This window comes from Convolutriloba macropyga, chromosome 5, assembly GCF_964194025.1.
Source record: "Convolutriloba macropyga chromosome 5, txConMacr16.3, whole genome shotgun sequence".
NCBI classification, from domain to species: Eukaryota; Metazoa; Xenacoelomorpha; order Acoela; family Convolutidae; genus Convolutriloba; species Convolutriloba macropyga.
In genome coordinates this window covers 50,395,838-50,417,453 of record NC_134472.1, presented here as the reverse complement: position 1 = coordinate 50,417,453, position 21,616 = coordinate 50,395,838, and the positions used below count along the sequence as shown (strand labels likewise).

The window sequence follows — 21,616 nt, the reverse complement described above, 5'->3', positions numbered from 1 at the left end:
TTTACACCTTCACTTCACAACAATTTTGTCATTTTTGAACTGTAGTTAACGAGACTAGGTAACAAACAGACAGTGAAAGGAACCAACATTGCGAAGTTAAAATTGTTTTTTTTTTATTTTGGAAAACAATTTTTTTCAAAGTCATGAAAGTCATCAGCTTTCTACTAATATCAGAAAATTGGCTCATCTATTCTTCCTTAAAAAGCCAATGAAATCTGTTCATTGTACAGGAAGTTCCATACGACTAAAAAGACAAAGTAAAAACGACACTCAAAGGCAAAATTAAAAAATTCAAATAAATTCTTCGAGAAAGTGTTGTCGAATCCGTTCAAACCAGATTCTATATTCAAAAGGATTTTATGATTATTGATTTTGCCTTGTTTTGGACGCCAATAATGTGATATATGAATTGTCAATAACGTGATAATTTGACAGAACTAGAAAACGTGAAAACTGGGCAAATACCTGAAAATAAATAAAATGTGAAATCTAATAGTATCAAAGCCAGAAAACCATAACATAAAGTGTAAAACCGCAAAAGAGATGGAATTTGAGTTCAGTAAAAAGAGGAAGCATTCTCTCATCGCTGACACTAAACTAAAAATTGATCAAATTAAGAGAAAAATTGAGGCAAATTTGAATAAGCCCTTATTTGATCAAAAAGCAATTATTTTTAAAAACCAAAACGATCATAAGCTTTCAGGTAATCAACTAGATATAATTTTTTGGAGATAATTAGGAAGTGAGTTGGGTCTATCACTAGTGAGCCTTGATTTGAAATGTTCTGTTATTTAATTATAAATTAATTCAATTATGGAGCACTTGCAGCGGAAGCTGAAGTAGAAATAGCCCCCTTTTGAGTCTACAAAGATTTTATTAGTGGTGTTTGGGTGTGTACTTCGTGCAAATTTAATCAAACTGGACTAAAGAAATTTATTTCGAGCTGTTTTTGATGAAAAAGTCTTAATTTTGAAATATTTAGCCAAAATTTTCGACAAAAAATTAAATAAAAATAGGCAACAGTTTTTTTTTCTGTGAAAATAAAATCTACAACACTTTATTTACAAAAAATTAACAAGTTTTAGGAAAATTAGCGAAATTTTAGTCAAAAGTTCGGGAAAATCTGAATAAAATAAATGGAATTCACTCTATTTTCTCAAAAGTTAAATAGAACATTTAAATACTACCAGTTAATAGAACATTTAAACATTACCTTTGTCTGCTTATCACGACCATCACAACAAATCAACACTTAAAATTCATTTTACAAAGACGAGATAGGTAAGTTATTATAAGTAGTCAGAACTATTGAACAACATTTAGCATAAAATTAGCAGACAAATGTTACAGTCAAACTTCAAGGGAAAAAATGCAGAAATAAATTGTCTTAAAACTCATTCATTTAGAACTCATTCATAAAACTCATTCATTCATTCATCACCCGTTCATTTAGAAACCCACCAATAAGCCTATATCTTTTCAATTTTATAGTTTAGTTAACGATAGCTCAGTGCCTGCGTATTATATACCTTACATAGGGAGGCCCCACTAAAAGTCCTATTCAAGTACTTAAAAACAGAACTAACTAAAACCGTGGGCTCCCCTTTCTAATTCTTGCCAAGTAAATCATGGAAACGATCTGCTGAGCTGAGCACTTACAAAATCACGTCAATCAGAATTCAAGAATGAAGTCAAAGCCGAGAACTTGGAATACTATTGCAGACGGCTCAAAATTATTCAATATACTTTTATTTCTCACTTATTACTTCTTACTCCTACTTCTTCATGGTAATAATTATCACTTACCTGCCATGAATAAGAGAGGTTAAGATTAAGTATCTTAAACAAAACCTCCACATATTGATAGAAAAGACTTGTCAAAAATGACCAGTTTCAGTCGCAGTTCTTAGTGTTTAATCATTTTAGGAGGAACTGCAGGAGAAGATGAAGCAAGCGAACGAGTTGCTCGCGCTTAAGGTAAAGCTCACAGCTAGCAAATTATAACGAGATTCTTTTTTCAAAAAAGTAAATCAGATTATAACCAAAAGGTTATAGATACTTGAAACAAAAAATAATTATTTACAAATACTGCGAGCATTAACGAATATTATTTTAATATAAGTCTGTTAAAATAATTATCTATCAGTTTGTTAAATTTTTCGGATATAAGGTTGTTTGGCCTGAAATTTTGTATTTCGACTTTCGTAAGAAACTCGCCGGAACGTGGAGGACAAAGGTTTTTTCTTTGTTTAGTTCCTCCAGCACTCCAACAAACACACAACATCCGATAGCTATGCAAATTAACTGTGCATTTAACCTTCACAAATTCCATTCTTCTGATGTTGCTGTTAAACTTTAATGTTTCCAGGAGAAAAGATATGAGCTTCTGAACCAAGAGGGTGGAAAAAGTTTGGACTTCAAGGGTGCAAGATTTGAGTTGCCAATCAACTGGAAAGAACTCGAAAGTACAAGTGATATTGTTTTCAAATATTTCAAACTTTTATGATCTTTCTTACGTCAAAGAAATAAAGATTCTGTAGCAACACTGCAGAGGAGTTTTGTCAGAAAAAAAAGCGGTGAAAAGTCGCACAAAAATTCATTGCTACCAATAGGAAGCGGTGGAAATAACATTTTAGCTGCTAAGAACCGCAAGTCATGTAAAAATTCACCAAAAAATACGTAAGAGTGATGTTTACCGGTCAATTGACACGTAAGATATGCGTTTCTTAGCGGTTAATTTTTAAATTTCACCGCGTTCAACGCATTCAAAATTAAAAACTCAAATTCTTACGGCTGTCTACCGCATTTACTGTAATTCTTGCATTTTATAGCTAATTTTAGCTTTGATTCCTCGAACCTGGTAAAACTTCACAACCAACTTTCCCAACCTGGGAAATTCTTGATTTTCTAGACTTCCCATACATAGAGGATCACTGACAATGAGTTTGAAATGATTTGAATAACTCCTTGTTCCGATTAAAATCCAGTATGTCATTTCTACTTCATAGAATATTAATTGCTTATATGCTACTAAAACCGATTAAGATCTAATTTTTTTCCAGAGAAGCAACATCAAAATTGTTTTAGACTTCCTGCACTTAGGTGATATCTGAGTATAAGTTTAAAAGTTTTTTTGACTTTTTTAGAATTTTTCCTGATATCTTGGTGAAAAATACGTTATTTTACAAAAAACAGTTCTTTTAAACGTTAAAATCTTCAATTGATCCGCTAATTGCTACAAAAATATTCAGTAAAAATGGCAGTTAATAGTAGTAAAAAACATCATAAATAGAAAATCATTTTTTAAAAAAAAACGACCTTTGCTATCACTACTGTAGCTATGTGCGTGTTTCAAGAGAAAAACGGTGAAATTTTTCGACATTTTTATCGCATTTACCTCAAAGTCTACATACTTTTATTAAAAAATTGTCGTTTGCTAATGGTGAAACTGTGTACTGTTTGGGGTTTTTTGCGTTGACATTTCATTCAACAACTCTCGACGCATTCACAGCTATAGTTTCATATTTTGCAATATTTTTCTACGGAAAAGATATTTCGTAAAAATGGCGATGAAATTTGGTAAGATTTTGCGAGTCTTAGCGATGAAAACTTTTTATCACCGCATTCACCGCATCCAACAGTAAAAGTCTCATTTTTGACATCTTTTCACAGCACTCGCCGCAATTCTTAAATTTTTTTAGCATTGACACCTCTAGACGGGAACTGTAGCTTCCTTTTGTTAATTAAACCGGCTCATTAATATAGGAATTGCTCTCGAACGAAATTTGAATTGATTTATGTAGTCGTCTGCCTTCTTTTTTTCTAAGGCAAAGTTTTAGAACTGTTTGGACTTTTCGGTTGACTTTTGTGTTCTCAAATTATTCAGTTTTGGATAATTTAGTTCATATTTTCAGGCCGTCAATTTCAATTGACGACAGTTTTGCTACTAAAAGTCCATGAAAAGAGTGCCAAAATAGTTTCACTGCTTCGAACTATTTTTGTTTTTTATAACAGATTTGCTGGTCTGATGATCGTTTGAAGCCTCTTAGTAAAATATCACCCCGCCAATGCAAGCTACAATCACCCTCTCCGTTCTTGGCGTAATAGAATTCAGGAGCTGTTGAAACGGAAGGAAAAATTTGGGGAAATGCGCAAGAGTACTCTACAAAAGTTGCTTCTATTTTCTGTGCAAAATATCTTTGTTTTGTGGAAAAAAAAAAAGATTTTTCTAAAAAATGATTTATATTGATTTAAGTTGATTGATTTAAAAGATACTAAATTTGATAAAAGCAGTTATTTTGCATAATTAGTTTTAACTTCTATAAAGCAATGAGTACAATCTCATTGCTTTATATTAATTTGATAAAATAATTTCCCCCACTTCAGGTTTCAGATTAAAATTTATAAAAACAATGAGCAAGTTTTCAGGTAGAAAATGTTACAAAAACTGAACTCCCACCTGTCGTGCCAGGTCAATTTGCCCGAATTTAGCACGTTATGTATTCCGATCTACAGGACTCAATTCAAGAATAAAATTGGCGTCTCTGAGAGATGCGCCAGCTCTCTAAATGCGTAGGTTTTATGTCTCTGTGGCTAATTCCTCTCAAACAAAATTTGTGGCAAAGTTTTTGAACCATTCGGTTGTTTCGAAAAAACATTATCTGAACAAAAACTGAAGTATTGTTTTTGTTTTTTTTTAATTGAAAAAATTTTAACTCCTGCTTTGATCACACTCAAAAAAATTGAAAATTTTTTATTTGATGCACAACGCCCAAGTTCGATCCTCAACCTTTCAATAATTGTGCTGATAGCGGTTTTATAGTTTTGTTGAATGCGGAGTGATATTTTTTCCGCTAATAAAAGCTTGGTCATTTCATCGTTTAGGATCTTGTAACACAGTTTTATCATGTAAGATCTGAAAACGCACAAATTAATCGTTTTCAAAAAGACAAAAATTTTACTTTACGCGGCAAAAAGGAAATTTCAACTTTTATTGGCTGATTTGACGGAATCCTGGACAAATTTGAAAACACAGTTTGTTTCGCTACTTTTCACCGTTTGTTTGCTTTCAATTAACCTACAGCTAACGTTTTCTAAAGGTTTTAACAAAAAAAAAACTTATTAAATATTATTCTTTTTGTTGCGAATTAAACAAAAATAAGCGACATCTCCATTCGTATTTGCAAATTTAGGTGATTAATCCAGTTAAATCTGAGAGTTCTGTGTGATGTGCAACGTAGTCCTATGGAAAAAATTCGAGAGCCCGACCTCCATTTTAATTTTAAGAAGAACGATAAACTGCCTGCCATTCTGTTTGATGTCCAGATTTCCTAGTAATCAATCTATAAAATATCGCACCTGCCTGCGGCATTTTATAGGAAGAGATTGTCCAACATTATTTGCCATATAGCCAAGAGATCACACTTTAGGTACAAAAGCACTTCTTTAGATTCGAAAGATTTCTATTGGTAACTTTTCCGTGGAAAAGTTCTAAATTCCTGAGATCTGTTGTCGTCGGCATGTAATAGTTGAACGAATAAGCGGCAATCGGATAAGGCGTAATCTTTACTATTTTTAATTTCGCTGAAATTTGGATTTAAATTCACATGCATCTTCTAATTTTATAGAAAAGTTAGTTGGATTGTTCAATTCTTGTTTCGATGCTGACTCCAAAATGAAAGACTTTGCACAATAGAACCAAAACCTTCTGTAAATTATTTGTATTGCAATTTTGAGTAATTCAGATGAACTTGCAACTTAGGTTTTTGCGCTTTTTTAAATCTAATAACAAAGATTTTCTTTAAAAAAATTCAAGTTGTTCTCGTAGCTCCATCGGTTTCTTGAACCAAAGTCAGGTGCAGGTCTATGGCAGTCACCTAAGTGTTCGTGTTAAAAAAGTTTCAAATCATCAGCAAACAGTTAAACAGTGGAAAGAAATAACGTTAGGCGGACCATTAATGAAAATAAGGAAGCAATCCTAATGTGGAACTTTTTTACCATGAACACTTAGGTGACTGCTCTAGTCTTGGTTTTATTGTGCAAAGTGTCAGCATCGAAGAAAGAACTGAACGTTCCAACTAACTTTTCTATTAAATTAGAAGATGCATGTAAATTTAAATCAAAATCTCAGCAAAAAATACTCGCATTGTGTATGGTCTGATAACGAGAAACAATATCATTTGTGATCTGAAAAGACGGAATTTTATTGTCTGAGGTCTGATTATTCTTTTATCAAAAATTCTGCCAAATAGTTTTGTAAGATCCCATAAGCTGAAAAATTCCCGGATCACTCCTTGATAACATAACGAACTACAATGATTTATCGATAAAATATACCTCCTAACGAACTACGATGATTTTTCGATAAAATATACCTCCTAACGAACTACGATGATTTTTCGATAAAATATACCTCCTAACGAACTACGATGATTTTTCGATAAAATATACCTCCTAACGAACTACGATGATTTTTCGATAAAATATAAAAAAATAAACTGATTTTAGACTCCACTATTCCGCAGTACTTGAGAGAAAGGTGTGTGTTGGATGAGAATTACAAAAACAACCTGAGTGAGAAATTCAAGAAGGCCGACCGTCCACATCCACAGCAGCAACAACAGCTGCAACCTCAGTCTAAGTATCAATACCCACCCTCATCACAACAACCACAGAAGAAAAAGAAGAAAGGCTACCTCACACTTGAGGTGCGGAGATTAAATATTTTCAACTTTTTACAATTGAGCATTTTTTAGCAGAAAGACAGAAAAGTTTTTTATTCTCGTCACTGATATCTCGTGCCAGATACGGTTGCTTTTCAGTCTACGCACTGGATTTTAATCAGAACCTTTTTTAGTACAACGACAATGTGTGTCAATTTTTGAAATCCAACAGTTGAATAGTAATTGTGTTGCATACTTTTTATGAACTAATGGGTAGTAGTAAGGCATATTTTTTAATTGCTCTCAAACGAAGTTTGGAGCAATTATATTATTCCTGTGGTTTTTTATGCGATTTTGTTTTATCTTGAATAAATTTTCATCTGAATCTTTAAACTTCTCGTCATCAAAAACGGATAAGACAGGTAAAGCCCGAAGAGGCCGAGCAGCTCTCTTAGAGACTTACGCCTTACTAGTTTCTAAGTGTGCTATTCGCCTGTAACCGTTTTGAGAACACTACCGTTTTGAGCCCTTCTTTCCAACACTAGTCGCATCGCTTGCCCCGTCCCCACTCCCCCGTCCCCACTCCGTTCACCCCCCCCCCCCCCACCTAACACTAGCATCCCTGAACCCCAGATGGCTACTACAGAAGTCAACAACTCGCCGGTTGTTTGAGGATTTGGCCCGACGTTAGTGGGTCATCTTTATGAGAGCTCGATAAGCTTCGCGTATCCTTTCTAAAATCATTTTTTAATTACCATCGATCAAAATTTTAAGCAATTATTTTAACTGTGTGGTTCTTTTTCTATGCAACATTTTTGTTTAAACCTTTTCTTCTAAAACATCTTTTCCATTTCACTTCCCGAGTTCAATTATTACTAAAACAAAACCAATTGTGAGCAATCACGGTACATAGAACGTGTGGCGTAATGGTTTAGATGACCGACGATCAACCAGAGGTCGCGACCCGAAACCCTCACTAGTCGATCCGAACTCCCCACCCAAGTAAAGCGTACATATTTATAGTGCTTCCAAAAGTAGTTCTTACAAATTTTCAATTTTTTTCCCCATTTTGGGGCGTATATCTTACAAAACTTTGCTGATTCTAAGCGTACATTTTATATAACTATGGCATTTCTAAGTGTAAATCTTAGATAGATTTTGCGTTTCTAACCGTAGGTCTTACAAAACTTTTTGCCTTCCTGAGCGTAGATATTACATGATTTTGTTGTTTCTAGGCATAGATTGTAAATTTTTATGGCATTTCAAAACCTAGATCTTACTCATTTTATTATTTTTCAGTGCAGATCTTACAAAATATTTCCGTTTCTTATGATGGATCCTACAAAACTCTTCAAGAAAACCTTGCAAAATGTGGCGTTTTTAAGCGTAGTCCTTACGCGTTTTGGCGTTCTGAAACGTAATTTTTACTTAATTTGACTGTTTATAGGCTTTTCAAGGCTTAGTTTTTAATGTTGCGCGTAAATAAAAGTTGCGTTTTAAAGTGGACCGGACGTTAAACATGTTTCATTCTAAGCGTTGATTATTCATAGTTTATCTTTTAATTTAGGAATAATATTACAAAAATTCAATGCATGATATGTGCATTCAGCCGTTTTTTAGACTCCAGATTAATTTTTAAGATGAGAAAAGTCAACATTTTGTAAAAATCTACAATTGGAAACGCTAGAATTAAATAAGATCCAAGCTCAGAATCACCAAAACTATGTAACATCAACGAATATAAACGCTGAAATCAAGTAATATCGGTGCCTAGAATAACAAAAATTATTTGAGATCTACGCTTAGAAATGTTATAATTACGCAAGGTCCACGCTTAAAAAAGCCAAAAATATTTAAGAACTGGGCACAGAAACGCCATATTTATGCAAGATCTACAATTAGCAGCGCCAAAATTTTGTGAGATCTACGACGAAGCGGTAAGTTTAGGCAAGATAAGTTTATCTCTGCTTCAAAAAAAGTTTAAAACATTTGAATAGAAAACACCGCAAAATTTGTGATCCATGCGTAGAAAAAGAAATCCCAAATTTATGTAACGTTTAAGTACACAACCAAAATCATTTTGTCAGATCTGCGCTTGAAAATAAAATTTTATAAGAGATCTACGCTTTGAAGTGTCAAAAATGATGCTAGCTAGCTATACGCTTAGCATTGCCAAAATTAGTTCAGATCTATATGCTTAGAAAAAATACTCTAGCCGACGAACTTTGGCAAAATTAGGTAAAATAAGCGGTGGATCTCGGCATTATCCTTGCTTATTTTTGACTTGAATGAACTGAGTTTGGAGTCAAAGACCCAACGCTAAATTATTAGAGAAAATTGCGTGTGTTTTAATGTTGTCAACACTAGTTACCGCATATCCTAATAATTTTTGCCAAATACCTTGTCCATGAATAAACTATTTCAGATCACACCGAAATCGGACTTGAACCAATTAAATTTAGTAATTGAAGAATCTCAAATGGTTGCGGAGCGCAGTAGGAAAGAGCAAGATCACATTTTAGGCAGATTCTTGATCGCGTAGATGTTATTTAGCCTGATTTTTCCGGATTTTTTGTTCTCAAAATAAAAATTTTAATTTACTTGAAAAAAAAACACAGAATAAACTTGTAAAACGCGAGAGTATAAGGTCTTGTGCAGCTCTCTTAGGCAATAGTTCGTGCATATCTTTTGTATACACTTCACGAAAAAGATAAAACTGAGCGGTCCTTGTACTTTGCGCGGAGAAAAATGCAGTAAACATCTACCGCAACGGCTGCCCAAATAAGGTCTTCAGCTATCGAGCACCGTCTCTAGAGGATGACACTGGTCCCGTTGTTTAAGAGTTTGCAATTATATTTTCCTGTGAGGTGCCGACCTAAGCGTAAGAAAATCAACATACAGTATGTGTTAGATAATGAATATTTCAGCTTTAGCGTAATGTAGTGCGTCCTGAAAACCTCGGACCTTTATTCCTGTTATTTTGCTGCTCCCAAATTTGAATTGTTGTTCTGTTTGGGGACAGACCGGGTCGAGGAAAAATCGGAAAAAAATGTAAGATAAGCCGTGAAAAGTTGCTTTTTTTTCAACGCAAATTTTGTACATAACTATGCAGCGAAATGCGGTGAATGCGGTGAGTTATTTATTTTCACCGCATTCAACGGAATTCTTACAAAGAACAAACTTCCGTACAGAGATAAGAACCTCTCACCTACTGCATGTCCCCAACTTCTTACTCCACTGCGCCATCTGTCACTTACCTATACATTTCTTGTGAATTTAATGCACCAGATTCAATGAACGTTGGAAAAACTATGCGGTGCTTTTTTGCAATAAATCTGGTGAATTTCGCGGTAAATTTTTGTAAGAATTGCGATGAAATCCGTTGAATTATATTTTTTTCAAACCATTCTTACAATAATTTGTCACAAAAAGTCGAGTAAGCTACATGATAATCTGAATACCACTAGCTTTTTAATTGCTCTCAAACGAAGTTTGTAGCAATTATATTAGTCCTGTCGGTCTTTTTATGAGATTTTTCGCTTGACCGATTTTTTGTCTCACGCTTTTGACTTTTCGTCCTCAAAAACGGGATAAACAGGTAGCGCCCAGCGGCCATTAAGAGCTCTTAGAGCTTTTCAGCTCTGTTTCAGATTAAACTGTTTTGGAGACTTATACTTATACTTATGGTGTGAAGGGCGGTTCTTAGAGGTTTAAGACACCCCCACTGTTGACCCCCCCTATTGCCCCCCACCGCGCTGTTGCCCCCACCCAGTGTTGCCCCCCCCCCAAATCTGCCCCCGGTGCAGCCCCCCTCCGAGGCTAGCTATTAACGATCAACCGCTTGCTAAAAACGCAAATTTATATTTTTTTTGCATTTTTTTAAAGCTTTTTGAAAATTTTTGTCATTTTTTGAATTTTAGCAGCCCTAGGTGTCAAAAAACCCCCTCTAGGGTTTGATATTAGGTTACTGCATTGTTTTTAGTGGTAATCGAATGGTTTCAACATTTTAACATCACGAATTTTAGCAATTTTTTGACAAAACGTTCAATTTTTTCAAATTTTTTCATATTTTTTTCCTTATTCAGTTCTTTCCAGACCCAGGGGCCAGAAAACATCTTAAGGGTGTTGATAATAAGTTACTGACATTTTGTTTATGGCCATGGTATAGTTTTTGAACTTTTTAATGTCAAAAATTTTAGCATTTTTTTTTTATAAAACTTGATTTTTCAAGTTTTTTTGAAATTTTTTTGTAGTTTTTTAGATTTTTTCAGCCTCAAGAGCCAAGGAACCTCCTCTAAGGTTTGAATTTAGATTACTAAATAATTTTTAGATTAAATGGAATGTCTTGCAAGATTTTAACATCTCGAATTTTAGCAATTTTTTGATATTTTTAGCCAATTTTTTCCAATTTTTTGACATTTACACTAATTATTCAGATTTTTTGAACCTCAAGAGTCAGATAGCCTCCGTTACGGTTTGATAATAAGTTAGAAACTTTTTGTTGGTCATGGAATAATTTTCATCTTTTTAATATCACAAGTTGTTGCAATTTTTTTAATAAAACTTTGAATTTTTTTTTAAGTTTTTTAAAAATTTTTGTAATTTCTTAGGTTTCTCTAGCCTCAAGTGCCACGGAATTTCCTCTAGGGTTTGATAATTTTTACTGCATAGTTTAGTGATGTAATGGAATGTTCTTCAAGACTTTAATATCACGAATTTAAGCCTTTTTTAAAAATATTTGAAATTTTTCATGTTTTTGATTTTTTTTCCGGCAACAGAGGCCCTCGAACCTCCTCCAAGGTTTCATAATAAGCTGCTGCATAGTTTTTGGAGTTAATGGGATGGTGATCGACTTTTTTATGACTTCAGTTTTATTAATTTTTGGATAAAACTTAAACTTTTCATATTTTTGGAAAATTTGTATGTTCCAAGCGTATTGATCGTTATGAGCCTGTGAAACTATTTCTGACTTGAAACAGGGATACCGGATAGTCTCTTGAGACAATGAATTGGTTCTTAAGATATTAATATCTTGCGTAATGTCATCTTCTTTGCGTAATGTCATCATCTCTGATCCTCATTATCAATGAGTTGAAATGTTTTTTATCTTAACTTATCTAACAGGCAATTTTTAGGAAACCATTGTTAATTGCTCTCAAAAGCAATTTGTAGCAAATTTATTACCCTGTTTGTCTTTTAAGCAATTTATCGCTTGGCCGATTTTTCCTCTGACCCATTTGACTTTCGTCTTCAGAAAAGGGATAAAGATGTAGTGCCCTGAGGTCACTAAACCTTGGCTAGCGGTTGACGAAGCCAAACGCTCTCCGGTCTTTTGAGAGCAAGTCGCCCGACGTTAGTCGGTTAAGTTATCCTATTGCGGGCAAAATTCAAGGAGTTTGCCTACCAATATTAAGAATAAAATGAACATCTAAAAAGCTGAGATTTTTTTTTTGAAAACACATTCAAGGGTTCTGAAATCAACAAATGCATATAACATCAGATCAAACACGTAAATAGACTCAAAACAAAGGCTCAAAACTTCACCACTATTTTATGCGCTGATAATATGTAATTTCGTTGCAATCACCGCTTATCTCATAAATTAGAAAATTTTTGTAATCGGTGAATTTATGTAATTTCACCAGTAAATTCAGCGGTGAAATTATGTAATTGCACCACTAAATTCAGCGATGAATTTGTAAATTCATCACTACCGGGCGATAATTTTTCTCACTGCCTTAACCTCATGATTTATGTAATTTGACCGCATTCACCGCTTGTCTTACAAAGTTTTCTACATAAGCTGCTTATCTTGCATATTTTTTGAGTTGAAAGACGGTGATCCTCGACCCGGGCGAGTGCAACTCAATTTAACATTTTTGATTTCTATTTTCATAGCTTACGCGAATGGAATAAACCTCAAAATGTCTCAACTTGCTTATGTCTCAACAACTTGTTGCAAAATAAGTGAACAGCATAAAATTAGTTATATGATCAAAATACTGATCTGGATTTGGCATCTAGGTCAGTTCAAACAATTTATTTACTTCGCAAACAACGGCAGTAAGCGTATTAAACAAGTAATCAATTGTTAGCCCAGTGAAACGAAACTTGATACGCCTTGCCATGTCATGCAAGATCATGAAAACTCTTGGAAAATTTGAAAAAACTTGCCAAGAACATGATAGCAAACATTTCTGGGAAATCTTGGTAAGATCTTGAAATGTTCTTATCAATACTTGTCAAGAAATTCCCATGGCGTAACTTGCTAAGATCTTGTTTATATTTGGCAAATAAAAAAATTTTACAGCAAATATGACAAGAAAAACATATATGGTAAGAAAAACAATAGTTGCGGACACTCTTTTTATGGAAAAAATTTTTCAAAGGACTGTGAACGGAGAACAACTAAAAATCAAAAACGCTCATATGAACCATTAAGGCAGCATTTAACCCTTAAAGGCTGAGCAATCTACTTCTTAAACTGTTTCCAAGATCTTTCTGAAAATTGACTTCAAAAACGTATTCAAAATCTTGTTGTGCAAAAATGTTGCAATTAATAGTAAAAATGCTAAGGGAGTAAAATATCTTCATCTATCCAGCTGGTTTCGATTATCAAGCTGGTTTGAAGCCGATTTTAAATCACATGATAAAATTTTTATCAAAACCTTACTTTCATGAAAGTGATTGAGCTGAATTAACCCCAAAGATTTAAAAAACTGTAGAGAGGACTTCACAAGAATCATTTTTTTTCTAAGTTTTGCTGTAAACGTTGAGCAATAAGTTTGCCTTTCGCATATAATTATTGATAATTTAACCAATTTTTGAACACATAGTATCCTGCACCGAAACCTAATTGAGAAAATTTCGATCGCAGCTCGTTTCTTCACTTCGCAGTTTTTCACTAAATAGTTTTTTCCCACTGTGAGCCGCAATCTATTCAATTTAGAGCAATTTTTTTCAAAATCTACAAACACTGATTAAGCTCAGTATTAAATCGATCCAATATTTTCTTCTTAACTCAATCTTTAAAACAATTTTGGTGTCTTTGCTATGCAGTAATATTGCAGGAAGTTCTAAAACTTGGCTGAAAGCATACTCCTCAATTCACGAAATGCCATTCAACTCACTCCCATGTAAAATATTTTCCACTCCTTTCTTTTATTCTTGAGAAAAAGCTGCTCTAGCTGCAAATAAAAATGAAATGCGAAATTTGCAAAAAGTTACTAAAATATTGCTCGCTGTACTAATGCTTCCCTGCATATATCCAAAAATTAACAAACCAATCTGTAGTTTTCAGATACTTAACGCAAGGAGTCGCGTTGGCAAATGGATCGGCTAAAAAAAGTGTGAACCTCAATATCTGACATAAAATGGTGTAAAATGGATCAAACACAAGCTACGATGTATAGTTAATTATTTCGAAATGACATATCTTGCTGTGATCTTTTAGATTCTTTCTTATTTATCATATCAAGATCTTATTTCTTGAATTTTTTTGCCAAGACCTTGAATGTCCGTACATATCTTGACGTTTTTTTACTATGAATCTTACCAAAATCATATCAAGATTTTTCAAGTTTTAATAAGCTTCTTATCAAGATAATTCAAGTTTCATTACACTGGGAGCAAACAGGCGGTCATAAGGTGAGCTAAAGGATACTCAAATATAGTATCGGAAATATCTGCATTACTTGTTGTAATATGAGTGTCAATTGAGGAAATGTTATCATTATCAAATATGTAATAAACTGATATTTTGAATAATAAGTTAAATTTAACAGGTGATCTTGGTGGGTGTGAACGTTTGAAGAGTAAGCTACTTTATTTTAGATAGTTGCCTTGGGACTAATTCAAATCAAGCTATGATCATAGTATCACGCAATTATCACACAAAGAAACATCCTTTTCAGTAAGAAAATTAACAAAGTAAGAAATAAGAAAAACATACCAGAATTATGGGACGAGCTGAGTTTCTTTTCTTGTCACACTTCCGAAGCACCATCAAAATAGAACTAAAAACGATTTGTTTAATATCACTCAAAGATAGCCCGTCAAGGGGCGAGGTAGCACGATCTCGGTGCTGTCATTAGCGAGTAAATTTTTATCAATTTTTCAATCAATTAGTACATTTAATTTTAAATCGATAATCTGTCGGGTTTTCAGATGCAGAAGGATACCTAATATTCCATTTTGAATCCCCATCGATTAGTTAAATTCTCTTTTTGGAAAGGGGAGCTAAGTCATCGCAGTAGTTTCCAACTGCGCGTCAATTTGATGGCAATAAAATTTTGCATTTTCTAACAAGTTGGGCAAAATTGGACATTTTGTTAATTATTCCCATCAAATGCGTCATGGTACTTGAAATTTTCCTCTGATTGTGAAAAAAAGACCATTTGGAGGTGAGACAATCCAGCCTTATTTTGAACTTCTCACTTCAATATTTCATACGCAGGCATTTCCTCTAATTTATCTTTTTTTTTTCAGGAGTGTAGATCTGCTTGGTTTGACATATTTGGTGCCAAAATTGACGACGAATTCTGTGAGAACTTTCAAAAATTCGTTCAACTAGACGAAGAATCACTTCGGCAGACTCTTTGGGATGGAGATTGTGATCAAGTTTGGGAGTTGAATGAGAGTAATCAAGTGAAGATAGATGAAGAGCTATTTTGCAAATTAACTGTTTTGGCTAAGAGACTACTCTATGTTTCATTCACAAAGTGAGTTTTAGTTTCATTTCAATGAACTCGAGATGGTCCTTATCACTCGAGATCTTCAGAATGTATTGGAGACTGTGTTATCGTTTATCTAGAAGAAGATTTAAAGCTATATTAGCGTTCTATGGAGTTGTTCTCGTGGATCTTTTTGATTTTATTTTCGCTTCAAAATTGTTCTATCCAATCAAGTAGGTGGGAAAATATCTTCCCAGTCTAGATCTCGGCTCTTGAAAGACTTGTGGAGGAGAGTGTCAAAATTGACTATGAATTCTCAGTATAGGATCATAGTTAAAGTCGGGCTACAGTATTTTCATGGGTCAACCATGCTATGGTCTTTTCATTCCATTTGGTCCAATGATGTTTTCATATGATCTTTTCAAAAACTAAGGATACCTATATTTTTATTGTATTTAAATCTACTTGAGATAATTTATTTTCTTTCCTTACAGGGCAACATGGTACGATTCCTATGGTTCTCCCGTTTGGGACCCTCAAGAGCAAACTCAGAGGGACTACATCGAAATATGCGACTTCCAAAACATGCCCAAAAAGCTGGAAAAATATGACATTTCTCCAGAAATGAAGACTTTTCTTTTGACATTGTTCGAGCCCATGGAATATTGCCCATTTTCACTCAAGAGAAGTGTTTATCGAGACATAACAGGAAAGTTTGCATCCGATGAGGCTAACAGTTCAGTGTTGACTGACTTCGGAGATATGAGCACGCTTGTTGGCGCATGAGCAAATTTTAAGAAAAAAAGAAACTCACGAAAAACAGTTTCATAGGAAGTGAAACTCATGAATAACATTACAACTGTAGACAAACATTAAATCTGTACCCCAGACAAATTTTCATTTTGTAAATATTATTTGAATCATTGGTTGCATAATACAGATATATTATTTTATGGTATAAGTGCTTAAACAAAGCAAATTTAGCTTTTGATAAGCAAGCTTTTTTCCAATGAAACAAATAACATCGCAAATCACGTTTGCTAATCTAAGCATGTCTTTTGTAAGCCAACTAGAAGATGCCGCCGCCACCAAATCTTTTACCTCGTCTTATGGAAGACTATGCTGGACCAAGAAGTGTTATCGAAAGATCGTGCAAATGGCCTATGAAATAACCGAGTCTTTTCAACAATTGCCCCCCTCACATTGGTACCTAGTAGAGAATCCCCCTTTTCTGTGCTATACTTTACCACAATGTTACTTGGCCTACAATTTTGATAGGCGAATATCAGTTGACACGCAATTGCGGACCGCTGTTCACTGCCATATGCCTCTCATGCGCTGTGGGATGTAATCCGGAAAACGCGGGTCCGTTATCGCGGCGAAGCCGCGCGCGCGTGAAGCGCACCAACTGATCCGCCAATCAAGATCTTTTCGCTTTGTGGAAATGTATAAGTAATCTCCGAATGGTCACAAAATTGCTGGCTTAAATTCTATTCAAGAACAGCCCCCCTTTTGCAAAAGGGGACAATTGTTGAAAAGATCCAAATAACCTTAGCCTACCAAACAGATGGACTTTAGTCCGACTCAAATTTTTCACTCAGCACATTTGCTGGATTATGGTGAAATGCCCTGACATTTGCCCCATTATAAAGACTGAAATAAAAAACATTAGGTCAAGGTATCGACAGATCATGAGCTAGTCGAAGAAACGTCTTTTCATGTGTCTGATTACTTTTCCTCACAACACATGCCATTCTTTAACATAGACAATAAAGGCTTTAACATAGTCACCAAGTGTGATCCTTGATCTGTTGCAATTCTAAAGAGTCATTAATCAATCATACATGTGTTGTTTTGGGCAATTGAAATTTAAAAATTTCGTGTGGGAAAGCAGCGAAATGTTGAAGTTTTTGGTCATGGCTTATGTAGGCCACTACAATTCAGCTCTGTTTTATTCATTTAAATAGTACTGCAATGCAGTCCAACTGCGAGTCTGGATCTGTTAAGTGAGACTGCTCTGTTTTAATGCTGTTTAGTTGGTCTCTGCCTCCTCAGTATAAAGAGAAGCAAAAAATAGCAAACAATTTTCCAGATCTGCAGAAAGCAAATTTTTGAAAAGATTTTTACTTCAGCCATAAAAACTTATTATATGTCGTTTTGAGGAGAACTGATTGTAGCCTAGGCTCTTAGTCAGGAAAACCTGCGTTTAATGAAATCAGTAACTTTGACGTCCTTGACTGATTTGGCTACCCGCTTAATTAAGGAGTGATTCCCGAGTCCTTATTTTTAATTGAATAGCTAAAAAAGTACAAAAAATGAGGAAACTTGTTGAGATGTCTCCATGGGGTAGTAATATTCTGACGAGGATTGTGTTTAATCGGGAAATCAGTTATAAATAAATGTCAATGAACGTTTGAGTAGTCATTAATCCCCGGGTCGAGATGCCACCACTAAAAACCGCTAAAAGATGTAAGATTTGCGGTGAATTTGATTAAAAGTGTATGATTTGCGTTCAATGCGATGAATGCGGTGAAAAAAACTTTTAAGTGGTGAAAAATATTTTGTCACCGCCTAAGCGGTGAAAGAAAATTTTTCACTGCTACCAGCAGAATGCGGTGAAAAAAAATTTCAGCGCTACCGGCAGAATGGGGTGAAAAAAAATTTTTCACCGCTAAAATTGCAAATCTTACAAGTATTCACTGCTAATTTCAACGCTTATCTTAAATTCACAGGCAATATCGTTTAAGGAAGTGACAGATGGCGCAGTGGAATAGGAAGGTGTTGACATGCACGAGGTGAGAGGTTCGCACCCCTGTACAGCAGTTTCTTTTTTGTAAGAAATCCGGAGAAAGCGGTGATAAAAATTTTTTCACCGCTAAAAGCCGCAAAAATTCACCGAATTCAACGCTAAAAGAAGATGCGGGCGCTTTGCGGTGAAAAAAAATTCACCGCTATTCACCGCTAATCTTACATTATTTTATGACCAAACCTCGACCCGGGTCGTAGTCAAACTAAAATTCTTGAATTTAAATTATTATCTGAATTTCTATTATTTCTTCCACAAATTTAAAGCTGCCATTCGAAAAATAAATAATTGAGATATTACAGTTGTTTAGTGGTTTTGCAGACAATTATGACGAGAATCTAAAAGCATCGAAGTAGTGGTTCCTTGCTGAACAACATTTGTCTTTGTACTCTGCTTCATAAAATTCTTTGAGTATTTATACCTATTTCTCAGTAACCACCCCAAGCTGAGGTGCCATACGGAAAAGACCTCTGATCAGACTGTGCCAGACAAAGGTAACCTCTGATCAGACCATCCCGAAATAAAGTCTCCGCTGATCAGACTGAAGTGCGATCGAAACACCGTGTGCGCCCGGAAAGCGCTCGGATTTCTCTCCGATAAGGCTTTGTCAGACGGAAATGACCTCTGATCAGACCAAAATTAGACCAATGTCTGGACAATTGCGCTTCAAGTAGTCTGATCAGTGAATGGTTTTCACTATGAACGAATCTCTTTAACTTTGCTAAAATATATCCATTTTATAAAGATTGATATTTGATTAAATTCATCTAAGGAAAAAATCACTTCTGAAAGTGTTACCAATGAAAAGAAAACCAAGTGCTGAGAAAAAAAGTGTTTAGTATACCATTAGTGCATATTTCTGACTCAATGTATGAATTTAGACAGTTTTGTATAAGAAACGTTGTGGTCAACAATTAATCACAATTTCCTCTCAAGTGGACCGGCATTTGCTCTCAAGGACCCCCTGGTTTCTGGTCAGAGCCATCAGACTCTAGATAGTTCTCTGATCAGAATGTTTTTTGGTCGCATCTTGGCTGAGCCAGTACAACTAAATAAAAATTTACAAAAAATCAAAAGAAAAAAAAATGCGCTTGCAATGGTCTCTGATCAGACCCAATTGCGCTCGAAATACCCTCTGATCAGACTATTGAGCGCTTCAATCCGCCTCTGGCCAACCCAGAGGGAACGATCTCTGATCGCACCATTCCGAGACGGAAACCACCTCTGATCATACTTTTGTGCTTTCGAGCCAAATCCCACGCCCTGTAAATTTGGTATAAAAACACACCATGTTCGTCGGAATTTGGTCTGATTAGAGTTCACTTTTGTCTGGCCTCTCGTCACGGCGCAGCAAGTAATCCAAATTAGTTTGAAAAACCTTAAAAAGGCCGCTAACTTTAAACTTCGTTAATGCTGATTAATAAAAATTCTGATGCGATACCGAAACTTTGCTCCTATTGTTGGAATTTGGCTGTTGTCAGAGAGATTACCAAGAATTTGGTCGCTTCTACGTGACATCAGTGTAACTTCATATATAAGTATGCTGTTAAATGTTGATATTTTTTGATCCTAAGAGATTAATTATTTTTTGAAACAAAGCAGCTATAGACGAAATCCAATACCTTTGGAAAATTATGACTGCCCATCAGCCGAAATCAATGCACAATTGCCGACAATAAAGTCGAATTTGTTTCACCGCTTAAGCGGTGAAAATAAATTTTCACCGCTTGCAGCAATTTGCAGTGAAAAAAAATAGCGTTACCACGATGAGGTGAAAAAAAATCACTGCTAAAATCGCAAATCTTAAAAATATTCACCGCTAAATTCAGAGCCTGTCTTAAATTCACAGGAAATAGCATTGATGCAAGTGACAGATGGTGAAGTTGTTGACATGTGCGAGGTGAGAGGTTCGAACCCGTGTAGGACAGTTTCTTTTTTGTAAGAAATCCGGTGAATGCGTTGAAAATAAAATTTTCACCGCTAAAAACCGCAAATCTTACAAAAATTCAACGCTAAAAGATGCGCTCGCTTAGCCGTGAAAAAAAAATTTCACCGCTAATCACCGCTAATCTTACATTTTTTTACCAAACCTCAACCCGGGCTTTTAGAAAACAACGGACATAAAAAAAAGAATGCTTAAACAACTGTGAAAGGTAATGCAAATAAAAGAAATGGGGTCCCAAACCCAGATGTTAGTTTGAGGATATCAACCAAAACGCAGAGCATAAAGAACAGAAAAAAGCTTCTTTGATTCGCTTCATTTGGAGTAATTTCTTACTTTTTGAGCATCTGTGACAGTTCTGCTGAAGGTTGGCATAGTGAACCGGCCTGTCCTGGGTGTTTGTAGGATCTGTCATGTACATGACAGATCCTACAAACACCCAGGACAGGCAGGATCACGATGCCAAACTTCAGCAGAACTGTCACAGATGCTCAAAAAGTAAGAAATTACTCCAAATGCAGCCAATCAAAGAAGCTTTTTATTGCTCTTCGGGGCTTATTAGGAAATAATTCAAATCCAACAACGTTGAAATCTTTCAGAAAAAGAAATGACTAGTAGTGAAACTGAATTCACGATAAAATGAAGGACAGCTTGTGTAACAATGTATGGTGTGATAATGAATCAAATGCTTCAGAAAAAAATTACTAATAAGGCAGCATATTCTTAGATTTTTCCAAAGTTTTTGATACATTATCCCACCACATACTGTTGCATAAGCTGTCCTTCTTTTTATCGTCAATTAGGTTTCAATACTATTCGGTCTTTTTCTGACAGGTTTCAACGCTTTGCATAGAAAGATTCAAAATCCAACTCTATGAAGTAAAAAGAAGTGTCCCACAAGGAAAGTGATTGCTCCACTATTTGTTTTTATGTGTCTAAATGAATTGAAGCAAATAATTGATACAAGCATTCGGCGTTTCCATAAAACTGATGACTGTTCGTTATTTTTGACCAAAACAACTGTGCTCTAAAAAGATTTTGGATTAAAGCTTTTTCAAAGTAGGCATTTATTTCAGATCTCAAGAATAAACCAGATATGCTTCCCAGTCGGAATACACTTTCTTAGGCAAAAACATTCAGTGACTATATATTCTTCAGCAAAAAGTGAATGAGGCTAATGAATTGTCTGGTTCAAACAGATTAAGATTCAACTCTGACAAATTCAGCATCTTTGAGTTTTCATCTTTGAGTTTTTTTCTATCAAAAGGTATCAAAAAGGTATTTCTATCAAAAACGAAAAATAAGCTTAAGCTCTGGAATTAATTTTTAAGTTCCACTTTACTTGGAATTGTCATGTCGATAAGGCCATAAAGAAAAAAACTTCAGAAATTAAAACATCGACGAAGAGTAATAACCGATAACACAAAAGAAACTATCAAATGCACTTTGGTGAAAACCTATATATAATGTGCGGTCTTTAATGTGTCAAACGTCTAGAACTCAGGGCTTCAGTGTCGTAAATTAAGTTCACAAT

General features: G+C 34.8%; 2 protein-coding genes across 2 annotated transcripts in view; both read left to right on the top strand.

Annotated features, from left to right (window-relative positions):
* Positions 1 to 16,261, top strand: part of LOC142340404 (uncharacterized) — a 141,283-nt gene extending 125,022 nt beyond the window's left edge. The window contains exons 30-34 of the mRNA XM_075390982.1: positions 1,927 to 1,977; positions 2,369 to 2,465; positions 6,508 to 6,707; positions 15,150 to 15,382; positions 15,829 to 16,261. Of these exons, the coding sequence (XP_075247097.1) occupies positions 1,927 to 1,977; positions 2,369 to 2,465; positions 6,508 to 6,707; positions 15,150 to 15,382; positions 15,829 to 16,120 (873 nt within the window). The 3' untranslated portion in view covers positions 16,121 to 16,261. The remainder of the gene's footprint in view (positions 1 to 1,926; positions 1,978 to 2,368; positions 2,466 to 6,507; positions 6,708 to 15,149; positions 15,383 to 15,828) is intronic.
* Positions 5,115 to 21,616, top strand: part of LOC142339441 (DNA-directed RNA polymerase II subunit RPB9-like) — a 143,019-nt gene continuing 126,517 nt past the window's right edge. The window contains exon 1 of the mRNA XM_075389477.1: positions 5,115 to 5,128. The gene's annotated coding sequence lies outside the window, so the exon portion shown is untranslated. The remainder of the gene's footprint in view (positions 5,129 to 21,616) is intronic.